The 27,647-nt window shown below is 44.5% G+C and overlaps 1 protein-coding gene across 8 annotated transcripts in view; it reads right to left on the bottom strand.

The window, feature by feature from the left end:
- The window catches only part of Trak1 (trafficking kinesin protein 1), a 114,771-nt gene that overhangs the window by 8,969 nt on the left and 78,155 nt on the right, over positions 1-27,647 (bottom strand). For 7 of the 8 annotated variants that reach the window (XM_076844036.2, XM_076844050.2, XM_076844021.2 and 4 more), the window contains exons 5-14: positions 26,537-26,637; positions 25,597-25,705; positions 23,556-23,634; positions 22,548-22,678; positions 21,018-21,092; positions 20,179-20,316; positions 15,764-15,840; positions 13,902-14,138; positions 12,602-12,918; positions 5,782-6,000 (exon numbers count right to left, since the gene is read on the bottom strand). In XM_076844036.2, coding sequence (XP_076700151.2) covers positions 5,782-6,000; positions 12,602-12,918; positions 13,902-14,138; positions 15,764-15,840; positions 20,179-20,316; positions 21,018-21,092; positions 22,548-22,678; positions 23,556-23,634; positions 25,597-25,705; positions 26,537-26,637 — 1,483 coding nt within the window. The remainder of the gene's footprint in view (positions 1-5,781; positions 6,001-12,601; positions 12,919-13,901; positions 14,139-15,763; positions 15,841-20,178; positions 20,317-21,017; positions 21,093-22,547; positions 22,679-23,555; positions 23,635-25,596; positions 25,706-26,536; positions 26,638-27,647) is intronic. The other variant, XM_076844029.2, reaches the window with a different exon arrangement.

Raw genomic sequence — 27,647 nt, 5'->3', positions numbered from 1 at the left:
AAACAGAGGAGAGGAACACACAACAAGGCTGGGATGCTCTGGTGGGCCCAGAATCTCCACAATGGCTGAAGGACGACTCCATCTGCTTGCCCACAAAACACATTGACTCATACATTTTAATCAGTCCCAGTGGCGCTCCCCTCCCATCCTCTGGGAAGGGCAAGGTTCAACAAAAGTTTTTTGCTCTCTAAAAGCCAACACAGAATCTAGTCCTTAAAAGAGCCCTGCCATGAGACACAGAGCTATGGAAGAGAGCAACTTCACTGGGTGTGTCTCTAGGGAGAGGCAGCGCACACCCAGCTGCTTCAAGAGAGGTCTTTGAGATGGAGAAATCGGGCCATGCCATGCACCCAAACCATTTTTTTTAAAGGCACATAAATAATTTCTAAAAATACCTGCGGTGCAAATTTCTTTTCAAATGCATCTCAAAATCTTGGAAAAAGGGACCCTGTCTTTGTGGTGCACGGAGGCCTTCTATTTTCTCTTCCCCACTCTTCATGGAAAGGACCAACTTGTGTGAAATGAAGGAAATGACCTTGAGCTGTTTTCCTTTTCTTAACCTGACCATGTAGTGTTGAAGCTGTTGTCAGGACTCGGGTCTTTGCAATTTCTATAAATTCATAACCAACATACGTATACGCTCCTCCCTGCACCGGTTATTCCAGTAGCTGCCACATCAGGGGTGGCACCCAGGGGCCAGGCTTTTCTATCCAAGCAAAAACAAAGCTACTGTCAGTAAAAGTCACTGTCAACCCAACGTAAAGGCATGGCTTGAACTAAGCCCTAAGAATATCAGTACATCTTTTTAAAATGCTTGGCTTGTAATGACTTTGAATTTTGCTTAGGGGGAAGAGGAGGGGAGAAGAAGGATATCTCCCTGCCTGTCAGCTACAGGAGAAATAGCTCCCTTTCCATTAACCTCTCCCCCACCCCCTGACAAAAAAGGCAAAGCAATGCCTTAGAATTTCTGCCTAAAAGACTAAAATACCAGGGCACAGAAAAATGTTTTAAAGATTTTCCTGTCACTTCATTATATAACTCTGCCTATGAATTTTTCTGGGGGTAAAAAAGTTCCATGATGAATTCATACACAAAAACTTCCATAAACTCTCATGTGCCCAACAATCCATCATTAATACCGATATGGTAAGAGTGATCAATGTGGTTTCAACTGCATTTCCCTTGGAGTGGGGGATATTATGAAGAGTGGGTTCAGATAAAGTGGCTCATCACTTTTTTAAAAAAAAAAATAAGATAAAAAGTCACTTTAAACTAAAAAAGTACTATATGGCTATATAATGATACTTTTAAAAGTATTTTTAGTTTAAAGGCCTGTTCCAGGCCTCACATGGGCCAGGTAACTCTTCTCTGCTTCTCAAACATTTCTTGGACACAGCCCTGATCTGGTCCTATAACTCAGAGGAAACTCCAGGGCCCCTGCTGGTTAGGCACATGGAGATTTTAAACCTCATCAGCACAGAATCTTTTTCCAGTTTCTGTACAACTTATTCTTGGTTCCTGCAACATTAAAAGTCTAGTCATCTTACTACACCAAGCTATCTACTGTCTTTCATCTAAAAAGTATGTGATTTAAGAGGTGAACAATTTCACAGCATTGTGCAGAGGGCCAGAAAATCTCTGAAGTGCCCCTGGGGTATCATCTAGAGAAGAGATTTTTTTTAGAATGCTGTTAAAATGTTAAAAGGGCAAGTACAAAAACCTCCATGGATCCTTTGGATCTCAACAAGCTGACCTGCACGCCCTCTGTCTTTTTGTCCTTCTTTCTGTGGCTGACACCAATAAGCAGGGGAGCTCGCCTGGCTGAGCTGTCTGGAGACCTTTCCTGCTAGCGTCTTCAAAGCCAGTCCAAGAGGGCACTCCTCCCTCACACTGAACCCTGACAGGCGAGTGCTTCCACAAAGGCCCCTCCATGTAAGAAGAGTCAAGTGCAGATGCCCACCAGTCAGCACCCATGTGGGAGCCTCTGGACTCTGGAGGGACCTCCTGTGGTTCTCCCAGGTAAGGGCACCATAAAGAAACTGCTTTCAGCAAGCGCGCTCTGCTCTGGAAGTTCTAAGCAGGGCTGACTCTATGCTGTTGATTTTCAATTCTCTCATTGTTCATTATTCGACTTCCAGGCTGCAGTTGGCTTGCTCCGCTCTGGCTTCACAAACATGCTGATGCAAGAGCACAGGGGCTTCCTTCGCAGGTCCTGATGTGGATGGGTGTGGGTAGACTGCAGTAGAGCCAGGCTGGATCAAAAAGCGCTTCCTCCCACAAGACACTGGGAAGGAACTTCCCTACACCAAAGACATCTGAAGGCCTGTCAACCAGTGTACCAGCCTTTTCTGTCTGGTTCTGCTGGGTCCCTGGGCCACCTTTCCTTCACGAGCTCATCTGGACCCACGTCTGTGGACATGAGTAAGACTGAAAGCAAGACAGGATACAAGCTGATGAAGGTGTACTGCAACTGGTCCCTGCCCTGGGATAAAGCTATAGGAACACATGGCTGCCAGAACTTTCTGTCTGGCTCCTTTCCACCAGGACCTATTCCGTTCCCTTTCCCCATACTCTGTAACTGCTCCTGAATGGAATTTAGACCTATGCATAAAACAGAGATGTGACGAAAGCTGATTCTTGGCTCTCACCTCACGTGGCCAGGTGTTGGAGACTTAGGGAAATTTTCAAGGCCTGTTTTGACCAAGTGTGACCGCCTTCCAATACCAACTTCAGGATCTCAGCCCCAGTTATGACATATCTCTACTGCAGGGTCACTCACTACCAGATCAGATGCCACTGTCTGCATGATTCCAGATATTTCCCCAGGTAAAATGGGCTCCATGTGTATAAATGCTGAACAGACTGACCTGCAACATCTTCTGTGGGCATAGCTTTAATCTCACACTTTCTCCACCTTTAAGGATCAAGGCACCCAAGATAATTCACCTGAATGGTCCATCCGGCCAGCCAACTACTGATTTAACTGTGTGAACTTAACTCTCAATCGTCTGCCACATAGAGGCTCTTCCCTACACATAAAAATCTAAAATACAGAACACTGTCAGGACAAGATATGGACTGTTTCTAATCAAGTGCATTTCCTATGTGAATCAGAACAAAAAACATGTCACTGAAATAAAGTAAAACTATAATCTAAATATTGTTTAAAACAATCCATTTTAATCATCTAAATTATTTACAATACAATAACATGGATCCTTTTAAACACACTGGATTTTAAAAAATCACCAAGTGATACTTCAAATAACACATTAAAATACATTAATAAAAATTTTTCAGTGCTCAAAACTCCCCCCACCCCTGACATGGGACAGCAGGCTCTAGACAAAAGTGCCTAAAATACAAGTCTTCCCAGTTTGCCCATCACACCAGTTGTTAAGAAAAAAGGTTAATCAATTTGTTTTCAAAATTTCCCCCTATAAAATTTTCCTGGACAGAATGGTGGATTCCAGGACTGTGGCTAAGTGTGGATGATGGACCAAAGCAAAGACCAGATCAGACGGATACAAATCCCAAGACAGAAGATGCCCCAAGTCTTCCCACCAAGGCTTATCTGTCTGCCTGTGACTCACTGGTTGTATACAGAGAGCCACCTGGAGCCTCGAGGATGACTTATGTACAGAGTAAAATGCTTTCCACATTCCAAACATCAAAATGGTTCTATCATTCCCAACAGAGAAAAAAAGAGCCAAGTCAGAGTGCATCCTTCCCCCTCTGATGAGCTTTTAGAGATGGATCTTAACAGGAAAACAAGCTCAAAAGAACTCTAGGTCATTCAAACAATGAGACCATCCCTAAATTACTTTTAGCAACCCAGATAATTCCTTTTTGAATTCACATATCTTGAGCCTGACCCCCCTATAGTTTCGACTGTAACTGTGCATGCCTCACCTCAAATAACGTTGCTGGGATGGATTTCCTACAGGTTCCAGTAAGGAGGGCCTAGGAAGAATGGTCACTGCTTATGGTGACTTTTTAGTCCTCATGACTAGTTTCCTGGTTCCTTCCAACCAGGAGCTGCTCCCTTCCTTTTTACGTAAGCCAGTGCTTATGGTTGGGACTTTAGTCCCATCACCAGTTCCCTCTCCCCCTCGGTCCTCCAAGAGAAGTTGTTTGTCAACATGATAGCTTCTGTTCAACTTCTCGAAGATGCACCTAGTGGTGGTCCTTGAACTTCCTGGATTCACTTTCTACCTGTAAAGCTATGGGGAGGGCACTGTCTACCCTTTCAGCACAAGTCACTCAGACACTGTTCTTCAAGGACACCTGCCTGCCAGATGGCCACTATGACAGGGGTAGGATGGATAACACGGCCAGTTGCCCTTTGTTGACTGTGTAGATACTACATAGATAAGCATCTTCATTTTTGCACAAACTTAATCTGGTAACTTAATTGCTTTAAAAAAAATCAAACCATAAATAAATCTAAATGCTAAATAACTCTCAACTTTACCTATGACTCCTTGGAAGTTGACAACAAAGGAAAAAGAAAAGTCAGGCCCAAATCAAGTCTCTTGACAACAGCTATCAGAAATTAGCCAAGGGATGGGAGACACCACCAAGAACCTTGGTTCCTTCCTGCCTTGTGTTTTTGTGGGGAGTGTTGGAGTCTCTGCAGATGAAAATTGTGAATCACAAAGATGAATGTCCTTCCTTCAAACATGGTAACTCAGAAATGTTACAAGGATGACAGTACTTTTTCAGTGTCTGTCCCCTTATCACACAGAGCTTTGCAGCATGTGGATCTGGGAGATCCAGGAAGAGTAAAGGTATCTGGGGCATATGGTGACCACAGACCCATGCTCTCAGGGCCCTGAGTAGAAAGCTTCCCATTCTAGGGGCAACTGAGATGTGGGTCATTCTACAAACTCAGTCTCACCTTCAGAGACTGGGGTAGGGGAGTGGGGAGGCAAGATCAGCTCAATGTCTTTTCTAGATTCATCTAGAGTCCTCTGGAAGAATTTAATGACATTCTGTTAGGGTTTATTTGGTTAATCACGTTGAAAAATTCCACTCTGAACATGTGTAAGCTAGAAAGAAAGTGACATATATGCCTTCATTGAAGTAATTAAAGTCAAAAGGCTGGTCTATCAAGTGTTGTCTGGAATCCTGAAAGTTTTCTGGGCTTCTCTTTATCTCAGTGCAACCCACAGGTAACAGATTCTGTCATTTGCTTTCAGAATGACCCAGAACTCACAATTCCCCTAGCACTGCCCAGGTCAGCCCCGTTCAGTCGGGAAATCACTCTAGAATCTGCCTCTCAGACATGGGGCGACATTGATAACAGGAAGAAGGGTCCTGATGTTCTTGGGAGGCCAATAACCCACTTCTTTTTAGCAGCCTCTCCTGCTCCCATTTAAAAATCCCTGCACCTCCAAGATAGGCAGGGTCTACGCCCATTTGTTACAAAAAGGAGGCATGAGACTCTGTATTAAAAAAACAGAATGGCACAATGGGAATGCTTTAATTGTCACCCACACAGACGAGCGGAAGCTACAGACAAAGAGCCACTACAGATGATGCCCGGAACAGAAGTGAGAATGGCCCAGAACTCTGCCTCTGGTAAAGGTGCCAGGTTTACAGGACTTATTGTGGTGCCCTCACCAGACCCCTCCTCCTCCTCCTCCTCCTCCTCCTCCTCCTCCTCCTCCTCCTCCTCCGTGGCTGCTGGCATCTCCTGCATCTCCTCTGGGGAAGCCTGAGGCCGGCTCGGGTAACTTCTGCTGCCTGAGACAGTCACGTGTGCTCGGGACCTCTCACCTGAGGTCTCTGGGTGCTGAACTGGCGTGGAGGTAGCTAGGCCCGGGAGAGAAATGTGGTCACCTGTGTCATCTTCTTCAAAGTCGTTAAGGCAGTACACTTCATCCAGGTCAACATCCAATGTCCGGAAGCCCTTGGTGACCACACCGGGCCGGGGGTCCAGGATGCCCCCAAGGTGAGGCTGGGCCAGCTGCTGCCAGTGGTGAAGGGTGGCAGAACCTTGCAGGAAAAAAAAAGAGAGAGAGAGAGAGAGAGAGAGAAGGAGGGAATAAGGGGGAGATTTAGGATGGAGTCTAAGATGCTGTGGCAAGGATAACAGCACTGGGACAATTCATCTTTTTCAGGGTCTGTCCCCTTATCACACAGAGCTTTGCAACATGTGGATCTGGGAGATCCAGGAAGAGTAATGATGCTTAGTGTGAACCCAGGGTAGGGCCTAGCCTGCTCTGGGACTGCAGAAGGCATATCAGTATAGCTGCCTTAGCCCTTCCTGCTGTGAAATAGTCACTAATCCCCACCACACCTGGAGAGGGCACCAATTTAAGCAATCAACCTTTTATTTGGGAGGGGGGTACTAGGGGTTGAACCCACGGCCTCACACATGCCAGACAAAAGCTCTAACAAAAGCAACACTCCCAGCTTCTTAATTTTTATTTTGAAACAGGGTCTTGCTAAGTTGCTCAGGCTGACCTCAAACTTGCAAACCTCATTCAGCCTCCTGAGTAGCTGGTATTATAGCCCACATGCTGGGCGCAAACAATTTTTTAAGTAAAATATTACACTGTATGTCAAGGATGTTTAGTGACGCTCTTTATTTTAATCAATCAATGCCAACGCCCCAAATCAACACAGATCATTTTACAAATACAAGAGGGAAAAAACATGAGGCTGGGAGTGTATATATACCAATTCCGTGCCAAATACAGACCACTGGGAACAAGGAAGGCTGAGACTATCCCAAATCCATCCCGGGAGACACACAGAGAAAAGCAAAAGGAAATTAAAGCACATGGAGGTAAGTGATAGTCTGATTGTCACCTCCTTTACTTGGTTGGGTTTTCTGCATTCTGCCAGCAACCTTGAAAGGCTGCAGGGTTAGGGAGGGGGAACTGGGTTGAGAGAGTGTGATTTAAGAACACGGTAAGTCTGCACAGAGGTCTAAAGCCGAGCAGCCAATCTCTTCAGTGATACCAGACCCTGGGACTCAGATGACATTGTGGAAGGTCTGTAATAACACCGGAGTGTGTCTTTGAGGACTTCAAGGTGTCCCAGGTGCGGTACAAAGATAAGTGTTCCAAGGCCAAGCATGCTTGGGAAACCTAGGTTCAGAAGTGTGTTTGGGGAAGAACATCTCAGAACATCTCACCACCTGCTCTGGTGGCCTGAGTCTCTGCCCAGTCTATTTGATAGAACAAGCCTTTTCTCCCCTTGAAACACTTAGTCATGCCTCACATGAAACCAGCACTCTGGGGACAGCCTGGGAGACTGGGAGTTCTGGATCTACTATATAAGGACAGGAGTCACCCAAACATAGCCACACAAATAAATACCCAATGCTCAAGACAGAGATGTTTAGAGAGACATTGAAAGTGCTCTTAGACACCCACCTCAAGATCTGCCCCAGCCTGGTATGTGCACAGGTAGGAAGGCAACCTACTTAACCTGCATCTACTGATTATAAATAAAAAAATATTCTACATGCAAAAAAGGAAAAAGATAACACAGAGGTGAACATAACAAAAGAAGTTATATCCCAGACCTGTCAGAACATCTAAAGCAGTTGTTCTCAACTGGGGACAATTCTGCCTGCCCCCCTGGGAATAGTTGCCCAAGTCTGGAGACATTTTTGATTGTCACAACTGTGAAGGGAGAGAAGGATGCTTATGACACCTTGTGGGCAGAGGCCAGAGATGGTGCTGAACATCCTAAAATGCACAGGACAGTTCTACCACAAAGAATGATGCAGTCCCAAATGTCACCAGTGATGAGACTGAGAAGCCCTGTTCTGGAGCTGTGGTTCTTAATGTTCAGATCTCCTGAGAATCTGAAGGAGGCCGCAGACCCTAAAGGGAGCTCATGTGCCAGCAACGCTATGCAGATACGGTCAGGGATTTGGAGGGATCCCAAGTCCCCAGTGCCACAGCATCTGTTTATAAAGCTACCTTGTATCGAGACACATCTGCACGCCTGTCTCAGTGTTTTGACATGCATCACATCAACTAAATGGTTTTACATATAAGTCCATTAATTCACTCCTCAAAACCACCCTAGGCAGCAAGAATTATCACTCACTCACACTTGCCAGGTGGAAAATGGAGCATTCCTGAAGTTTCATGATTTTTCAAAATCAATGAGTTATGGCAGAGCCAGGGTTCAGTGACAAAGGCCAGGTTCTTACACTGCCCCCTCCCTAATGTACAGGTCTGAGAACAAGCCAGGACATCAGTGTTCTGGCCAGGAAGCCAGGCAAGGTGAGCAGCAGTGGCTGGCCCCTAGCTGCATAAAAAGTCAACAGCAAAATTCCCAGGTGAGTGTCTAGGTCCCAGACCACTGGGAACAAGGAAGGCTGAGACTATACCAAATCCATCCCGGGAGACACATTCCTGCGGGGGCCAGGAACTTCTCTGCTACTATTGGGACTCCCATTCATACTATCCAAGGGCCCACTGGCTGTGCCAGCACATTCCTAGCAATAAAACAGTACCAGGGAGAAGACTCAAGCCACTGTCATGTCTAAATTGGGACTGCACCCTAGGGTCTTAAACAATGACAAGAAATTCCCAGTACAACATGTCCATGTCTCCTTGACCTGTGGAAGGGAGGCCAAGAGACCTTGGAAAATGAAGAACAGTGGAAAGGAAGTGTCAGCTTTCCTCATTCCTCCTAAAAGGGGCTCAGGATGCTTAAAATCCACTGGGAAAGGACTCAGGGAAGCTGGAGGTCTAAGCCCTAGAAAGAGTCCCCTAGGCTTGGATCTTCCACCTGTTTCACAGGTTACCCCTCACCCACCCACCCATGGATGGGGCTCTAGAAATGAGGCTACAGTGGGTCTTTTGTTTGGATTTAAGGAGGCTACAGAAATGCATGGAATTAATTCATTCCCTGAAACCACATAGCCTAAGAAACTCAGTACAATTTCCCCTGAAATATGCTGAATGGTGTATCATACTTCAATTTTTACCCCACGCCTTGGGCATCCCCTATTCACATAAGAATAGTTGACCTTTACTGACCACTTAAGTGTCAAACACTCTTCTGAGAGATCTATGTCTATAACTTGTTTAATTTTCACGATAACCCTGTCATCTCTATTTTACAGACAAGGACACTGAGCACAGGGAAGTAAAAGTAACTTCTAGAAGGCACACAGGTGGCAATCAGCTCATCCAGGCCTGAAACTGAGACAGGGAACGTGTCCATTCTCTTAATTATGTAGAAGGCCTCTCAGCAATGAGGCAGCCTCATATATGTAAAGCCTCAGGGGTGTAGAAAATAATGTCCCTGAATGGGCTCGCCAGTCCCCATGCAGGCGTTTTATATGCTGCACAAGTGACTCCTGGTGAAAGCCATCTCCAGCCCAACTGTTCAATTTCAGATATGCCAGGCTGTGGGGCTCAGGAACCCTTTACTTCTTACTGGTTCTCGGGCTCCAGCAGGGGTTTGCTGAACCCAGCACCTGTGCAGAACACCTCCTACCTCCCAGCCCTGCCACATCCTCAGCCAGAACCAACACCTAGGAATTCTACCCATCTCCTGGCTGCCTGAAGTCCTTCATGTAACACAAAGAGGCATGAAAATTAAAGAGTAAATATGAATCACATATTCAGAGCTGATCCCAGGTTGCCAATTTCCTAGGCTTCTTTTTTTTTTTTTCCAGTTCACTACCCTGCCTAGCTTCCTTTACAGAGCAGGAGAAGCACTGTGCTGTTAGCTAATATCACCTAGGACTTAGGACCTGCTTAATCAAATGGGTAAGGAATGGTCTGCCTGCTAAGATCCTCATGATTACAGGCTGGGGAAAGAGGCAAACTTTGAGTTCCTGGTTGGCACCAAAACAAAAGAGTTCTACAGAACAAGGGTGTGGAGAGCAGGGAAAACATAATTATGGTCACGGCCCCCTTCCCTCTGTCTGCTTTCTTCCACACCCCACTGTTTTATCTGAAAAGTTTTCCTCTAAAGAGAAGAAAACCAAATCTACTATGTCAGAGGAGCATTGGGGCTTAAAAGTCAGAATAAAACCTGCAGGATAACACACAGCTTAGAAGTGTATGCTTTCCCTCATTACATAGTAAGTTGTTTCTTTGGAAGTATTGCCTCAGTTATAATGAATCCGAAAGAAGAACAAAGCAGAGGGAAGAAATACCACCTTCCTCCATCTTTTTAACACTGATTTATCCCTCTTTCCAGGTGGAATATTTTGTTTGCTCTTTACCTGCTTAAAACTCATAAGATGCAGACATAAGAGTGCTAGGCTAGCATTCTTAAACATCTAGCTCAGCTATTTTGTTTGACACAATAAGCAGATGGCAAGATTAATCAAATGGGTAAGGAATGGTCTGTCTGCTAAGATCCCACCTAGCATTCTCCAAGGGCTTCAGCCTAGATGCCTTCCCCTAGGCTGGTGGATGGAGATCAAGGGAATCCTGTCAGGATCTCATCTGGGTCAATGGAAAAGGATAATGTAGGAACATGATCCCAGCACAATGCTGGCCCAGGTCTCAACACTGATACCTGGGCCCTTGAGACCTGAGCTGCTGGAACTAGAGTAAATTTGAGGTGCCTAAGTTTTAATAAGTATCTGTTGGGTGCTAGGCACAATACAAAACACACTGCATTAACTCTTCACCACAATCTATTTAACGACTATAAGCCTATTTCACAAATAAGGAAAACAGCTAAATAGATGGGTTATCTTATCAAATACTATAGTTACAGGGTTCAGAAGCTAAGCGTCAGGCAGACTTCTATGTCACATCCCCCCTTATCAAATTAAACACAGTAACACAACAATTATAGAAGGAGTAATAAAATATTGCTTGTATTTTAAACAGCTAAGAAATCAGAGAACTACAAAATGGAGCCCAAAGGATCTTTATCATGAGGATGAGTTACAGGGTATAGTGATAAGACATGACTTTTTAATGGTAGTAATTTAGCTTCTTGGGAACAGGGTACTACGAATGAAATTTATCTTGCATATCAAATGGGATTTTCTATTATTCTATTAACTTATCACAAAAATATTTCTAAGTCAGAGGTTAGAAGAAATAAAGATGAATTGGTCAAAATAAATTTTTAAAAATCTCATTCTGCAATATACTTGGGAAATTAATCCAAAAAACATATTCTTAGATGATCCAATGAAACACAGTAAAATAAAGAAAGGAGAGGATAGAGATGATAACATCCAATGATCTTTGAGAGACAAAGGAAGGAAAAGAAAAGAAAGGCAGAAAGGAAAATTGCAGAAATGGAAGATTTTATTGAAAGGAAAACAGACATAATTGAAAATCAGAAAACAATTGCCAAGCTTACAACTGAATAAATAATTTAAAAAAAAGAATGAGCCATCCCTTTTCTGAAATCTAGAAAGGCCCTAAATTATACAATTAAAAGTTACCATGGAGTCAAAAACTAGCCCATTTTCTTCCCTCCTTTGGAAAATAAAGGATTTTGTCATGTCTTGAGTCTTTAACAAGCACAACCTAACCTTACAGCCTGCATTTTCAACAGGGAAAAAACAGATGTCTTTGAGGTGAGAAAAATTATACTCCTTTTAGGCACAGAATATATATATTTTTTATATGACATATATATACATATAGATTATATATGGAGTACATAAATGATATTTCTGTGATATTAAAATTGCATGGTGGGTGCAATTAGGTAAAAGCATCTAAAAATGACTGTTAAAGAGGTAATAAATGTTGAGAAGTACTGACTTACAGAAATTTTGGCTTTGCATCAGAAATGTAATGCAGAATTCTAAAACACCTTCTCAAAGTCTCTGTGGGTTTCCACACTAAAGGAGTGAAAAATGAAAACTACAAACATGGTGGCTCTTGGCACAGGGAAAATGTTTTATAATACTCAAAGCAAAAAATGAAAAAAGGAGAAAGAAAACAAAAGTTGAGTTTTTCCATTAGTCTAATCAACCAAGAAGCCCTGACACTAAAAAGTGAACTGCCCCTGCAAAAGGGTGGCTTAAACTAGAGAGCTACAAAGCTCACTGGCCTACACAGCTACCCTTTCCTGGTCACCAAACTGCAGACTCTAGGAGTCTTGCTCAGAACACTGCATCTGTAGAAAGCCATACTCTTTGTATGAAGATCAAATCAGAACACATGAGCCCACAGTTCATTTTCACGTGGTTATTGAAAAAGAAAAAAGAAAAAAAATTATGGTACTTGCTTGGCACTACTCCTTGATGGCAAAATGTCTAACAAGTGAAAGTGTGAGCTCCCTCTATTCCTCAGGCATGGCTAATGGTTTTCGGGGTCTGTCGGCAGTGCCTCTGCCTCTCCAAAAGGTCTCATATCTAAGGCACTAAGGCAAAAGCAAGAGAATTAGAAGGCTACTGTGTGCATCTCCCTGGGGTAACTTCGGTGGCCCGGGCATGCACTGCCAAACCCACTGTGGCAATAACAAGGCCAGGTTATGGGCCACCCTCAGAGGAACTCGAACCAGCAGCGTGGGTGGCTGTCACGGAAGAAAAAGGAGTAGGTGTGGCAGCGGTGGCCACGCCTACTGTGGTGGATGAGGGACCACAGGGAGTCGCTCAGGAGGACAGAGAGGGGCCGTGGCCCCTTGCGATCACCTTCCAGCGGCTTGACGATCTGCAGCTTCTCGGGCAGGTAGGAGCGGCTGCTGAAGGACATGCCCGAGAAGCCAGTGAACTCGGAACAGCGCGAGTGCGTGCCCAGCGACATGATGCTCTCGGTGGGCGTGAGGGAGCCGCTGCGCAGCTCGCCCTTCTCCGCCAGCTCCCGCAGCTTCCTCTCCTGCTCCTCCTGGAAGAACCTCCGCTCCGACAGGTAGTTCTCCCGGCGGAGGGACAGCCGCCGCAGGGCCGTCTCCAGGTCATGGGAGCCGGGCGTGCCTGGTGTGCCTGGCTTCTTGCTCCGCTCCTCATTCCTGCAAGAAGAAATGCCATGAGGGTGCAGCGGGGCAGCAGGCAGGACTGTTGAGGTGGGACAGACCCGGAGAACAGCTCCAGGGAGGGAGCTTGGCACTGCACGCAGGCCCAAAGAAACCAAGGCCAGCAGCTGAAATATAGGCAAGAATGGAGAAACAAATGCCTGTCGCCAAGAACTACTTCACTCTGTGGGTTTGAATTAGTTTTTCTTTCAGAAGGGCCATGGCACTAGAGTAGAATGAAAATCTAAGTAAAATTCACCCCCTAGTAGCATCTCCCTCCTGAGGCTGCAGGAAGAAACCTTCCATAGGCTGCAGTTCCTGGCTACCAGAAGGGCAGCCACTAGTTCAAGAGCGGCTTCTCTTTCCTCTTGAATTAAAGGAGCTGAACTTTCAACTCTAAAGGAAATCAGCTCTGATCAAGGAGCTTCTCATCTGTCTAAATCTGCTGGTCCAGAAAAATCAGTTTTGATAAATAAGAGGACAAGGGTGTAGAAAGTGGACAGTGCAGGGTTGGGGTCAGGATCTGCAGGACTTCAGGACAGGGAGGAACTGACCACTGCACAAAGTGCCCAACCTGCAGACCCACAACATGGCAAACATTTGCTAGGTGCCTGGGATGCCTGCACCCCACCTCCACAACAAACAAGACAGAGAGCCTGAGTCGTAAGCATTTTCAACATTCAACCACAAAGGGGTTCACAAAACAAATGTCAGTGATGATTAATGGAAAATCATATTTATCAATCCTCCTCTTCAACAGAAAAGCATCAACTTGTTACACCTCTTTCAACTGGGTTAAATATCAGTCTCAAGGATATGGATGAGCGTGGTGGGTTTGCAGAATGTATTCGGAGAAGTACAGGTCTAATTTTCCAGGCAATTCTCATCAAGCTCCCTCTGGTGACTGAAGAGCCTGTGGTTCAACCCATACTACTTCTCTTCTCTCCAAAACAAACATAGAAAACTCCCAGCTCACTCACCCCAGATCTGCTGCTTCAGTTTCCAAGATAATGCTGTTGGTCTTGTTATCAAGGACAACATTGCCAACATCACTGCCATAGAAGCTGGACCGGGGGGTGCTGACACAGCTGGACAGGAGGGAGTTCATGGCTGAGGACTGGTTGGAGCCAGGGATGTTCATGGGAGAAGGGGTCAGTGACCTCTGTTTGACAACCTGGTTGATGTTTCTCACAGTCTCAAAGACACGCTTCTGGTGACTGCAGAGAACACACAACATCCATGAGTAAGCAAAGGCAGAAATGACATTGGAGTTAGATCTCCCACAAAAGACCAACTGACGGCCCACAAAGACACCTGGCCCTCAAGAAACCCCTGAGCAGTCTACTATATCCTGTGCTTTCAACATCTTTCTTAGGGTGTTGGGTGCCTCCTTCACAAAGTGAAACCAGAAGACTCAACACTCACTGATTCTAAAACTGTAATGCATAGTTGTATACTAAAGGTGATACTAGCAAAAGTGACATTGCTTTTCATGTCCCGAAAGCTTGACCTACAAGTAAAAACACTTTAAGTATAACTTATGTTGGATTATGTTGTGACTCAGTGGTAGAGCACTTGCCTAGCACGTGCGGGGCCCTGGGTTCGAGCCTCAACACCACATAAAAAAAATAAATAAAACAAAGGTATTGTGTCTGGCTACAACAACAACAAAAAAAGTAAAACTTATGTCTCCTAGCAACTACTATTCTTTCATAATATCCACTCTAAAGAAAGCTCTAGGAGAGCAGTGTTCACTGCTGAGCACTGCGGCAGCAATAAGGCCAGGTTATGGGCCACCCATAATCCTGGCTATGCTATCACAGTGCAGCTCAATAAATCTTTGTAAAAGGAATATTTATTGATAATTCCTATTAAAAAAAAAAAGCAAGACCCCAAATCAGTCTTAAATTTCCAGAATGAGATGATAAATATCAGATTTTTCTATTTTCACAAACAGCTATTTCTAAGAGAAGAACCACAGTTTGATGCTAATTCATTCCCTTTTGAGGAGAAAAGGGTAGATATGTTCCATAATGGCGTTTCCTTTGGGGCCACAGAGGGCTTCCTTTGCATGTGTACTGAAGTCCTTTGGACACTGACACACCCAGGGTCCCATTAAAGATCTGTCTGAGGAGTTTGGATACAGAGAAAACACCACAAAACCTGGTCTACAGGTTCCTTATAATAAGCACCTTGGAGCAGGCCAAGCACCAGATCTCAAGTTAGGAAGACAGATGTTGAAGCTGATGTCCCTACATGCATCCAGAAAGGAAACTGAAGCCTTGCTCACACCACTGAAGAGCCCTCTGCACAAGTGGGGCTCATAGTGGGGCTTGATAAATATTTGTAGAAGGAATATTTGTTGACCGTGCCTATAAAAAAAGCAAGACTTGGGGCTGGGGTTGTGGCTCAGTGGTAGAGTGCTCACCTAGCATGCATCAGGCCCTAGGTTTGATCCTCAACACCACATACAAATAAATAAATAAAATAAAGGTATAAAAAAAAAAGCAAGACTTAAAATTGATCTTAAATTTGTACAATGAGAGGATAAATATCCAATTTCTCTTTTTTAGAAACTGCTGTTTCTAAGAGCAGAATCATACTTCAATGCTTCACCTCTTCTTTTCCAACTTTCTAGAAGTTTGTAATATATCTTCACAACCTCACAAGAGGAGATGAGGGATGATGTTAACTGCATTGTCTTATGTCCCCTTATCACCTGGGAAGGGCCACAGTCATTGCTGTTGATACCTAAGACCCACACACATGCTAGTTTTTGAGCACCACGGGTCACAAGTCATTCTCTGGGAGGTTTAGCATTATAAAAGTGGTTTAGCCTTACGTGATGTCTGGAGACTCAGGCTCTTCCAACTGCAACTCCTTGCGCATGGTTCCCTCAATCTCTGCAGCCAAGGAGTCCTGAGAAAAGCCAGAAAACACATGAAAAGAGAGCAGCAATTCAAAGGGTCTGTCTCTATAAGAAGCTTGTAGCCAGGGGAGCCATAAAAGAGTAAACTGAGGCATCAGAAACCCACAGACTTTCTGAAACACAACATAAGGTTAAGAGCATTCTCCATGGTTGGAGACCCTGGCTATGCTATCACCAAGGCAGGTTCTGAACATGGCTGCACCATCAGGCCCCTAATGTCTAATGTGCTGCTGAGTGTCTGAAAGATCCCATGTTCCCTTAGCCAAACCACAGAGCTACTACTATGGCCACAAAGAAGAATAGAGAATTGGGGGGTGGGGGAGTGTGTTCAGAACAGTGGGGACAGATGAATTTGAAAATACTCCTGAGCTTATAAATGGTTAGCTATGACATCACAGCCCACATGGGCCACACTAAGTTATTGTCCTCCCAGGCCACAGGGTCTGCTGCAGCCCCTTGGCTCACCCAGGGTTCTGGTACTGAGGATGGATGAAGGCCCTCCAACTTTGCCTCCTAGGCAGGTACTCCCAACCTCTATAGAGCAGTCTGGTTCTGCACTAGATAGAGTCTCTATGTAGACCACTGGGTTGTGGGCACTATCATCTCTAGGCCTCTGTCCTTAACTTCTCCTGGCCTCCCACAAGGGAAGGCCCTCTCCCCACCAACCCACCCACCTTCTCTATGAAAGGCATGATTCCTATTCCACTAGGAGCCTTGCATTTCCTCCCAAGCAGAACCCAAACACAAGTTCTTGCTAGTTTTCTGAACAGCTCACTCATTTCTCTTTCTACCTAGGTTGTGAGCTTTGGAATGAGGGAAGAGCCAGTCAATGATGACTTCTCACTTCCCCAATGGTCCAGGCTCCAAGCTGAGACTCAACAATACAGGCTGCCTGATGGAACCCCCTCTCCCATACCACCCACTGCTCCTCGCTACATGAGGAAGAACCTAACACAGTCCCTCCTCACTTTGATGTGGCAGATACCCATGGGGTCACATGTGTTCAGAAAAGCAGCTGCTGAGCACTAGGGGAAGACACCAAGGTAGGACAACCTAAAGGGGAGGGCTAACTCGATGCTAACCAACAGAACTTTCGGCAGTGATGGAATGTCCTCTGTATTGTCCAACATGGTGGCCACTAGCCTAGCACTTGGAATGTGGCCAGTATGACCGAAGACTGAATTTTTAATTGTACTTAATTTTAATTATTTAAATTTACATAGTCAGGTGTGGCCAGTGCTTCCCAGCGGGCAGTGCATGGAGTCTCCTGGGCATCATCTCCTGGGCCCCATGGTCCACAGGGACACTCCAGTCTGAAGCTGAACCAAGTGTGGAGACTGCAGAGGAGCCAGCAGGAAGCTCCATAAGTAAAGGGCTAGTGAGCTTGTTTTCAACCCTAACTCACAAATATGCCATTTTACTTCATAATAACCACCCACAGATTGCCATAAGCATAAGCCTTGTTGAAGGGCTTCCCCAGGTGAGTCTGAGGTCTGTTAAGGTGAGGATATTTTTCTTAAGACTTCTATTCACCATGTGGTTTATATCCAGAGTTCTGTGGAACAGAGAGAAAGAAGGGATCTTCGTATACCCTAACAAAAATGAGATACCAAACTACTAATTTCAAAACCATGCTGGGGCAAGTCACAAGCAGGCTCCATGACATTTTGGAGCCATGACCCCCTCTAATCTGGCAATCCAGGGAAACCTATGGATGCTTTCTCAGAATACAGTTTTTAAATGAATAAAATAATTAGGACTATAAAGAAGACAAATTATTTACTTATATATGTATTCGGCTTCAGGACTGATAACTGATTTTGACATGGAGATTAGTTAGCATCACTGGTATTTTGAGGCATCTGTGACAACTGGAATTGCTATATAAAAACCTTGATTTCTACCAGTCATAGACGGTGTTCACATCACTGGTGCTTGTTGCCTACCTTCATGGAGGAAGGAAATACTGAATACAGTCAGGGATTGATGAAAAAAACACATAATTTTCCCTCAAAGTTCACAGGCCTCCTGAATCCCATCTGTGGATCCTAGATTAAGAACTCCTGGCATAAGGCAAAAGAACTGGGAACACCGTTACACAAACTACTACTCGCTGTTTTATTCTACAATTAGAATGGCAGGGAGCAAAAGAGACAGAGCTGGGCGTTCTGCTCCAGAAACAGTCATGGTATGATCTTTAGAACTGTTTTAAATACCTTCAATGCATAACGCACTTTAAAAATAGCCATCTTCAAAAACTAGGCTTGCCAACCACTACAGAAAAAAGCAAACAAAAGCTTTACTTCAGCAAATATGAAAGCTGAGACTCCTTCCAGAAGGAAAAAAAAAAAAAAAACCAAAAAAACTGAAGTACGTGTTTTCAATTCAACTTTTCCCTTACAATGGTTTGGTTTTCAAAGACAGATTTGTCCTTGAGAGCTGGAAAGGCAGTGGAGTGAATCCAGGTACTTACAAAACAAGACAGCCCCAGGAGCTCACTACATCAGACTGAGAAGCCAGGAAAGAAGGAAACCCAGGCAAGAAGCCTGCAGAGCTACACAGGCCAGGGGGAAGCCTCAAGCAGTTACTGCTAGATTGGGAAACTTGGGGGACAGAATATCCTTTGCTTTTATTAGGATTCCCGGAAACACTGAATCATCTATCTGCCCCTTAGAAAACCGACTCTTAACATTTTTCTTTTTGGTTTCCCTTACATGTCAATCAAGTTGGGTTTTTTTTAATTTTTTTTTTTTTTTTAGTTGCAGATGAACACAATACCTTTATTTATTTTTATGTGGTACTGAGGATCAAACCCAGTGCCTCACATGTGCCAGGCAAGCGCTTTACCACTGAACCCCAGCCTCAGCCCCTCAATCAAGTTTTTAAGAGAGAAAGGGAGAAAGGGTCTGAGGTTATGCCTAGCATGTGTGAGGCACTGGGTTTGAATCTCAGAACCACATATAAATAAATAAATAAAAGATTCATCAACAACTAAAAAATATTTAAAAAAAAAAAAGAGAAAGAAAGAAAGGGAGAGAAAGGTCTAGTCTGACTCTAATGTGTAAAAGCAAAGAAGAGAGATCAGGATTTAGGAAGAAGACCCAACAGAACGGGGAATGGCAGGATAGTGTCCTCCAGGGTCAGCAATGGGAGAAAAAAGGGAAAAAGCTCAAGAAAAGGGGGACCAAAACCAGAAGGGAATTGGTTTTACAAACTTATATAGTCATCTATTTTTAGCTCATTGAGATGAGCTTCTTTCCAAATCTCTTCTCACCTCAGAGAGAATTTGGTATTTCATCAAATCATGAAAATGAAGACTGAATATAAAGAAGTTCTTGATAGTTTGTTCTTTAGGCCTTCTATCCATCAATCATCCATTCACCCATCTATGCTTCCTTCAGCCATCATCTATCCATTCAGCCCACCAGCCAGCCAGCCATCATCCATCTGTCCATCCATCCATCCACTGCCCATCCATTCATCCATTCATCATCTGTCCACCCATCCATTCCACCCACCCACCGTAATTCAGCATCTATTAAGGATCTACAATACTACAACATACAAATTGCTGTGTTTGGTACAGAGTATTAAAGAGAGGAAGGGAGAGAAGAATATTACTAATAAGACATTCCTCTCCCCTTCCAGGGATTTATACTGATAGAAGATACTTACTGATAAGTAAGCTGATTTCCCTGTAACCAAATGCCATGTAGAAATGACCAAACAAGGAGCTTAAGCCTAATGCTGTCCAGAGAGATTAACCTCCTGAAAAATCCCCTTCTCTACCACATTCCCCCTAAAGCCCCAACATGAAACAAATTAAGTGGGGCTAAAGGAATAAGGTTGTGTGAAAACAGTATGAAAAAAACAACAACAAAACAAGAAAAGTTGTTTAGGGATCACAGACACTGAAAGTCACCAAGAGAATGATTCATAAGTATACAGAGGTCCAACAGAACTGTGTGGCACTGTAAGAATTTTGGAATGTACTTTTGGAGTCAAAAGAAATAACACATACTCTAATAAGGTCAGAAAAAGAGTCATGTAGAAAATATATCTAAGTAAATCAAGTTCATAGTAAATTTATGTTTTAATGGCAGGAGTAGGAAAGACAACAGATTTAGAGGGATGGAAAATAAAGCAGCAATCTGTCTTATGCAGTTAAGAAGATATCTACTGGCCTCACTTGCCCTTGACTGTGAAATAAGAGGCTAAGTATAAACGCCCAACTCCAGTGCTCACAATATCAGGCACCACGGCCATCCTACCCGACAAGCCTCCAGGTGGGTGGGAAGAGAGGTGCTGGGAAGAAAGCACCAGCTCACCATGGGAAACAGGCCCAGCGAGTGGTAGCGCCGGGACGTGGTGTTGGGCATGGTTTTGTTCCTGAGGTTCTTCAGCTCTTCCTGCGCTTCGTGAAGCATCTCCATGCACTCTGCGTACTTGTCCTCCAGCTCACGCAGCTACAGAAGACCAGGAAAGATGCAGAAGGTCAGGACCTCATGAGAAGTCGGGCGCATGCCCCCCACAAGAGCCAGAAACACACATGCAATCTAACCAGGCCTCCAGTGTGGAACAGCTGCCCTGCTGGCCAAATAGCAAAAACTCTCAAGATTGGTTTTTCTTTAACTTTTACTTAGAGTGAGTCCAGAGTCTCAAAAGTCTCCTAAAATACCAACAATGAGCAACGCAGATAAAACAACCTTAAATGAACAGAAAAACAAACCAGCACACCCTGCTTCAAGGCATATTCTTGAACAGGCTCCTCTCAAGCCATATGTTGCATGGTTTACACTGGTGAGCATTTACAGAGCCAAGATTTAGCAAGTGCCAGGCCCTGGGCTGGTGTAGAGCATGGCCTCCCTGTGCTCACAACCAGCAACAGGGGCAGCAGGCGCAGAACCGAGGTGAAAGCAATATTAAATTCAATATAAAAACAGTTGTTCCTCAGCAACTTAGTGAGATCCAGTCTCAAAATGAAAAGTAAAAAGGGCTGGGGATGTGGCTCAGTGGTTAAGCATTTCTGGGTTCAACCCCTAGTACAAACAACAACACCAACAATAAAAACAGTTATTACCATGGACATGAACAAAGCCTGTCAAAGGAATATGCTCTACCTTCACTGGAACCAAAAGCCCTCAAGAGGTAAGGGAGACACACCCACCTCGGCTGTGAGTTGCCGCTGGGCATCCTTGGCAGCTCCCAGGTGTTGGACGAGTTCCTCATTTTCCACTGCACACTAAAACACAGCAAAGACACGTAAGTAGACACCAGATAAGCCCAACTCTTCCCCTCATTTCCTGATCCATTATGACTCCATCCCCTTTCTACAATGAAATGTGTTATCTCAAACTGGAGTAAAATTTTGTCTTATATAATTTTGAAGGCCTTACAGTCCAATTTCCACTCCCTACCTCCAATGTAAAGGCTGCTTTCTAGAAGCCAGTCTCTCTCCTTCCTTCCTTCCATCTTCCTTCTTTTTCTCTCTCTGCTTCTTTCTTCCCCCTTTTCATTTTTCCAAAATTATTTAGCCTCTCGCAGCAAAGGTTTCATATGGGAAACAAAACTGTTTTTTGCCATTTCACTTAATCCTCAAGGGGCTACTTCTACTGCACAACATACTTGGTGCACTGAGTCGACACAAATACTAGGCAGGTGATTGAATTAAAGTTCAGAGTTTCACATCAACAGCACCTTTTTATTTTATTTTATTTTCTAAATAATGTCCTCCTGTGGGATTTCTCATTGGTCAAACTACCACAAGGACAGTCATAACTGCTTTGTAAATTATCTTAGTTGAGTTCATTGAAAAATAAGAATTGAAATCCATTTAATTACAATAAGTGAGGAATGGATACACAACAAGTAATGTCTACAATAGTCCACCCTTTGACTACCCAACATCATATGTATAACTCTTCATGACCATAGAGCGAACCCCCATCCTTACCCCCAAAGCTCATCAAAGTACTGAATCTACCTCAAAGTGGAGATCTCTAGATGAAGAACACTGTGCTTCATCAGGTCTCAGTTTAGATTCTGGGGAACTGGTAACTTAGACACTTTCAAATACATGCCCTGAGCACATCATATAAAAGTACTGAGAAATAATAATAATAATAATAATACCACTTCCCATTAAGGAAAGAGGAGGAAGGAAAACATAGAGTGGCAGAAGTAGAAGAAAGTAGAATTGGGCAGGAAGAGAAGAATTTCTTATTTTGTAAGTACAGTAACTCTCATTACCCTGGCCTCTGGCCTCTGGAGGAATGTTACTTCTCTAATTAATTAGCATGGCCACATCTAGGAATGTCACACTCAGAGGAGGATGTACTCATGGAAGGCTGCTCTACTCTAGTAACCCAATTCCTGCTGATGTAAATTTGGGTGCTGGGATTGCACTAAGGACTGAACAACCACAGGCTATTGTCAACCATAATTACTGTGGCCAGTATATTAGCTTATAATGAATTCCTGCAGTACATTTTTGATGAATTCTATTAATCTGTAGATTATTCTCAGGAGGTAAGAGGTTATGAAAAGACCCTTTGCCAACTCAGGGCCACAAGACATTTTATTACTGAATCCACTAAGCTTTTTCTCCAAAGGGGCAGCACACACTCTTCTAGAGTAATGGCCCCTTCCCATCTTGGCACAACCATTATGGTGTTAGCCAGAGTGACAGAAGCCTTACAGCTTTTGCCTTTTTCTGCAAGTCAACGATCTGTGACAGCAGGTGCGTGATCTCCTCTTGCTGGCGGGCAGCATCTTCAGTCTTCTTGGCCAGCTCCTCGGAGATGCTGGCAATCTGCACGTTGGCATCCCCTTTGACAAAGAAATGACAATCACAAGAGTAAGAGAGAAAACTGCACACACAGACCAGAGAGAGTGGTTTCCTGGTGGTTCACACATGAAAACCCAATTTTATGGGGAGGAGTACAGAGGGTACTTGATGAAGGGATGCATAGTGACTGTGTTCTTCCATGGTGAAGCAAAGTGGCTTCTCAGGACTCAGTCATGAGAAGGGACATGATCTTCCCATGGGCTGTCATCCTGGGCTCGGTGCAAGGGCCTAACCCCACTGATCAAGTCTGTCTCCTCAGAGCCAATCAGGCAGGCACTGGGAGTGAGCCAGGAGCAGACACCCCAAACATGGTGCGTCTGGCCAAATCTCAACATTCCACACATGAATGGATCCATGTCACCAACAGGAAGCCCTGCTACATGCACCTTTGTTCTAGAAATCTCAGTTGCTGATGCACACTACAATTCCCTTTGGTTTTCATTCCTATTCAGACATAACCCATTTTATAAGACTTAAACATGGGGTGTGGTTCATTTGCTTAGTATTTAGATGAAATGCAAAAGATTCTATTTGCCCTTTTATCTTACCTTGCAAACTTACAATGGAGAAAATGGTAGGAGAGTACTTATTTGCAAAACTGAGAACTCGGGCCTCAATTTTCACAAATCAAATCACTAAAAAGCAGTTTTCTTCACATTCTCAAGCCAGATTTCTGTAACAGCCTAACTTTGGCATTTAATAATTCTAATATTCCAGAAGAAAGCCAAAATTAAATATCCCTCTCAGAAGAAACTGAGATAATATATGGTTAATGGCCTAGAACCCAATTCACAAATGGGGAGGGGGTGCCACACAAGGTCAGGGTGGGGGTTGGGAGCGAGTGGGCAGGGGACATACTCAGCTCCTTCACACAGTCGTTGACCAGCTGCTGCTCCTTCTCTTCGTAGGTGATGGTTTCCGTCTTTAGCTGGCAGGCCTGTAGAAAAGGCTCAGGTCAGGGCCCAGTACTCACACTGCACTGTGACTTACCATGCGCATGAGGACGAGGCATGGAGCAGGGGCAAACCCGAGTCTGGGAAGTGCTGGGCAGTATCTCTTCACCTATCATTAGTTAGGCCCTCAAGTACAAAACATTTCCTACTTAGTTAAGGGGACACTCTCAAAGCAGAAAATTGAAAAACACACACCACTAGATGGCGCCACACAAAGCCAGCACCCAAGGGTCACACAGCAAGCTCTGTAAGATTCTGCAGGAGGGTATGCCTGTTCATTTGTCTGTCCAGCTCATAGATATGGACACTGCTGTGGCTCTCACAGTGCCTAAGACCCTGCCCTGACTATGGCACGCATTCTAAGGATAACCACAGGACTGGGGCTGTAGCTCAGAAGTAGAGTGGTTGCCTAACATGAATAAGGCCCTGGGTCCAATCTCCAGTACCATTAAAAAAAAAAAAAAAAAAGTCAGGTGTGGAGATCCTAAGGATAAGGATAAGCACACATCATATGAAGCTAACGTACACTCTATCACTACTCTGTGCCAGGCACTGAGCTATGAGGTTCTGAGTTGGAGTTAAACCTGCTGTGTTCAGAATATGGTCCAATATAGAAAATTTAGAGACCCAAGAGCCATCCCAGGACCCTGGTCAGCTTCCTCCAGGAAGAGATCTAAAGGCCCAATGAAAATGATGCTGTTTGAGAAAAGGTGTCTCAGAGCCCTCTGATCCTGGCCATGGAGATATAGATACTACATTTCTGAGAACAAAGGCAGGACAGTGAGAATCTATAGAAGGGATCAGATTCCCTCACTGACTTTAGGTAAGATTCTGACAGAGGGTGGGATTGCTGGGTACTCAGAACTGGGGCATCTCCCAAGGGCTGGAAAGGCAGTGCTAAACTCAGAATGGGAAACACTGGGCCTGCAATTGGCTAGGCCACTGGCTGGCAGAGCACAGTGGGGCAACCTTGGCCACTCAGAGTTGTTTTCATTAGGAAGTGAAGAGCTGGAAGAGGTGAAGTCTACAAGAATAGGCTTTGCAGAAAAGCATCTTGTTAGGTTCTTTCCAATGTGCAGCAATTTCAAGGTGACAGACAGTCTGCCCCACTGAAGGGGCTCAAGGGAGTCTGGGGCCAGCTTAGGTGGGCACACAGCCTGAACCTGACATCATCCCTCTGGCTAAAGAACACAAACCCACTGCCAATTAAGACAAACAGTACTAAATTTTTATGCATCCATGTTTTTAGAGAAGGGCAGTAGGTGACGAGGAAAAGTGTGGGCTGAGAGTCACATAAATGTCCAAATCTTGGCTTTGTCACTTACTACAGACTTGTGGGACCCTGAGATATCAAAACACTTAGCAGCCTGGAGCCTGGTTTTCTCACTATAAATGAGAATCAAAGTAAGCAACTTGCAGCCTTGTTGTAGAAGATTAAAAATTATAATAATAACATACGCAAAGTGCCAGCGTAGTATCTTGCCAATAAAGGGAACTCTCTAACACAGAGTTTCCAAGTTGCTCAACTCAACCTTTTTAAATCAACTGTTCAAGGAACATGTCTCCAGGCTCTGGGGGCACTGTTTCTTTGGAGCCAATCTGACTTCAGTAACATGAAAACTGGCTTCACCCCCACTCTCGGTCATTTCCTACACATTGAGACCAGAGCTGAAGAACACGGTGGAAAGACCCCATGGTGAAGGAGGAGAGGTTTGCACGTCTTCTCAGTCCACATGCTGCAGGATTCAGCAACTGGGAAGGCAGTGTCCAGTGCAGGGGTGAGGCCTGTCTGCTGAGTATGCCCAGCAAGCCCAGGCTCCGTGGTTCTGCCAGAGATGGTGGCCTCTGAGGACAGCACTGTAACTGTGGCTATTCTCGCCAGATACAACAAACAGGGCCACCACCGTTCCAGTGGGTGACAAGGACAGGGAGGGAGTGCACTTCACCTCAGATCGAAGTACAACGTTCTCCTCTTCTAGGTCCTTCAGCTTCTTTTGAAGAGAATCCAAATGAAAGTAATTCTGGACTGAGGAGGACGACTCATTCCTCTTCAGCCTGGGAGAGAAAGTGCACTCACCATCTGGGGAGGGTGATGTCTCCTCCACCACCCAGCCAGTCCACCTGGAGACCCAGAAGGGCTGCCTCAAAGAAAGTTTGTGAGGCTTGTAATCAGACTGCTCCCTAATGCCCAGGAAAATAAAACCCCAGTGTACAGTGTACACCCCTCTGTTCACAATTTGCAGTTGCTACATTACCTCAGAATTCAGAGGGATGGAATCTACACAAAGCCAACACAATTCTGGGATGCCTGGAGGTTTATTTGATATCTAGGAAGCACTTCTATATTCTAAGAACTGCTTTAAGTATTTTGCATGTATTAACTCAATGCTAGAATTCTATGACTTAACTGCTATCAGTAGCTCCATTTTACTAAATTTAAGTAACATGGCCAGGAGCATGCAGGTTAAGTCGCAGAGCTAAGATTGAATTCAGGCCATCAGGCTCTAGAGTTCCACACAGGGCTCTGCTGACTCTCAGAACAGCCCCCACACCTTCTGTCCCAAGGACCTGCCATGGCACCTCCGGCTTCAGAACCCTGTGTTCCTTTAATTAGCAAAGCCCACCACCTTTTTTTTTTTAAAAACCTGTTAACATGCCAGAGCAAATCAACTGACCTGACAAGTAAGCAATAAGACCCAGTAAGAGGAAAATTTAAAACCTGCCCTTCTATGTCCCACAAAAATAATACAAATCAATCCATCGGAGGCACTTAGAGATGCTTATTCTGGGGAAGGCTGGTGGAGATGACCCTGCCTAGGTGACTCCAATGACATCAACAGCAGCCTGTGCCCTGGCCTCCAGAAACACAGCCCTCAGGTGACTTACGGGGTTGAGCAGACAGACTCCGGCTCGCTCTCCTCCGCAGCACTGGTGTAGAATTGGAGCAGCTCATCCTTCATGGACAGCTCATGGCGGAGCTGAGAAACCTGCACAGACAAGAGCCAGGCCCACCTTTTGCTTTGATAATGACCTCCTTGTACTCAAACACTTACTACTTAGAGACAAATATCCCGATGAAAATGAAGACACTAATCGGTTATGTGCTACTCAACAAAACAGAAGTTTCTAAGAGTTGAGTCTGATCCCACTTAAGAAAAACAGAATCCATTGCTTGAAGGCAGAAATCTCCTTCTCTAAATTAATAATTTTAATTTTGGTATAGAAAAGGGACACGAAGGCTCTAGAATGATGATGGAGGACATGAGATTACTTCTGGGCTTTGGAAGTAGTCAGATGACCAGCTGCACACACTACCAAATGAAAGAAGAGGCCATTCACTTCTGCTGGAACCAAATCCAACTCAGAACAGGATCATGGAGGTGCCAGCTCTGGTGGGCTGCCATAAGCAGCTAGTCCACCCTACCTGGAAGCCAACACAGCCCCACCTGGTGACTGATACACTTTCATGGGGCTCCTGGCCACTCTCAGTCAGTCCTTGCTCTGTGCTCAACAACCACTAGACAGATATTTCAGATACAGGAGGAAAAGAGCAACTATCAAGAACTGATCACACAACTACTGCTATGGTGGTTTTGCAAATCATGGAGATTTATTTCAGGTTTTAAAGTAAAAAAAGTTTTGCTATAAAACACTTCATTTGCCCTTCCAATATTTAGTACTGATGAACATGAAATCAGTACTAAAAAGAGTAGTGCAACTCTGTTTTCTTTCTTATTTAGAACTTGATGTGGGGTCTATAGTTAAGTCCAATTTCCGACCCAACACAGGGAGTGAATTGTCTCTCTGGAGGAGAAGCCAATTTATTATATCCACAAAGGCTTCAACACCTAGACTGATCATTCAATGATGTGCCAAAGAGGAACATTCTATACTTTGTAAATTCAAAGCTTTTCCAAGGCAGGGAGACAAAACATTTCTAATCCCAGAGACTAGGATATTCTTTGTATGTGGTAAGGAATTCCATTCAAGAATGGTA

Source organism: Callospermophilus lateralis, chromosome 1 (genome assembly GCF_048772815.1).
Source record: "Callospermophilus lateralis isolate mCalLat2 chromosome 1, mCalLat2.hap1, whole genome shotgun sequence".
Lineage (NCBI taxonomy): Eukaryota > Metazoa > Chordata > Mammalia > Rodentia > Sciuridae > Callospermophilus > Callospermophilus lateralis.
Note: the sequence above shows the minus strand (reverse complement) of the source record. Positions and strands in the feature narration are given on the sequence as shown.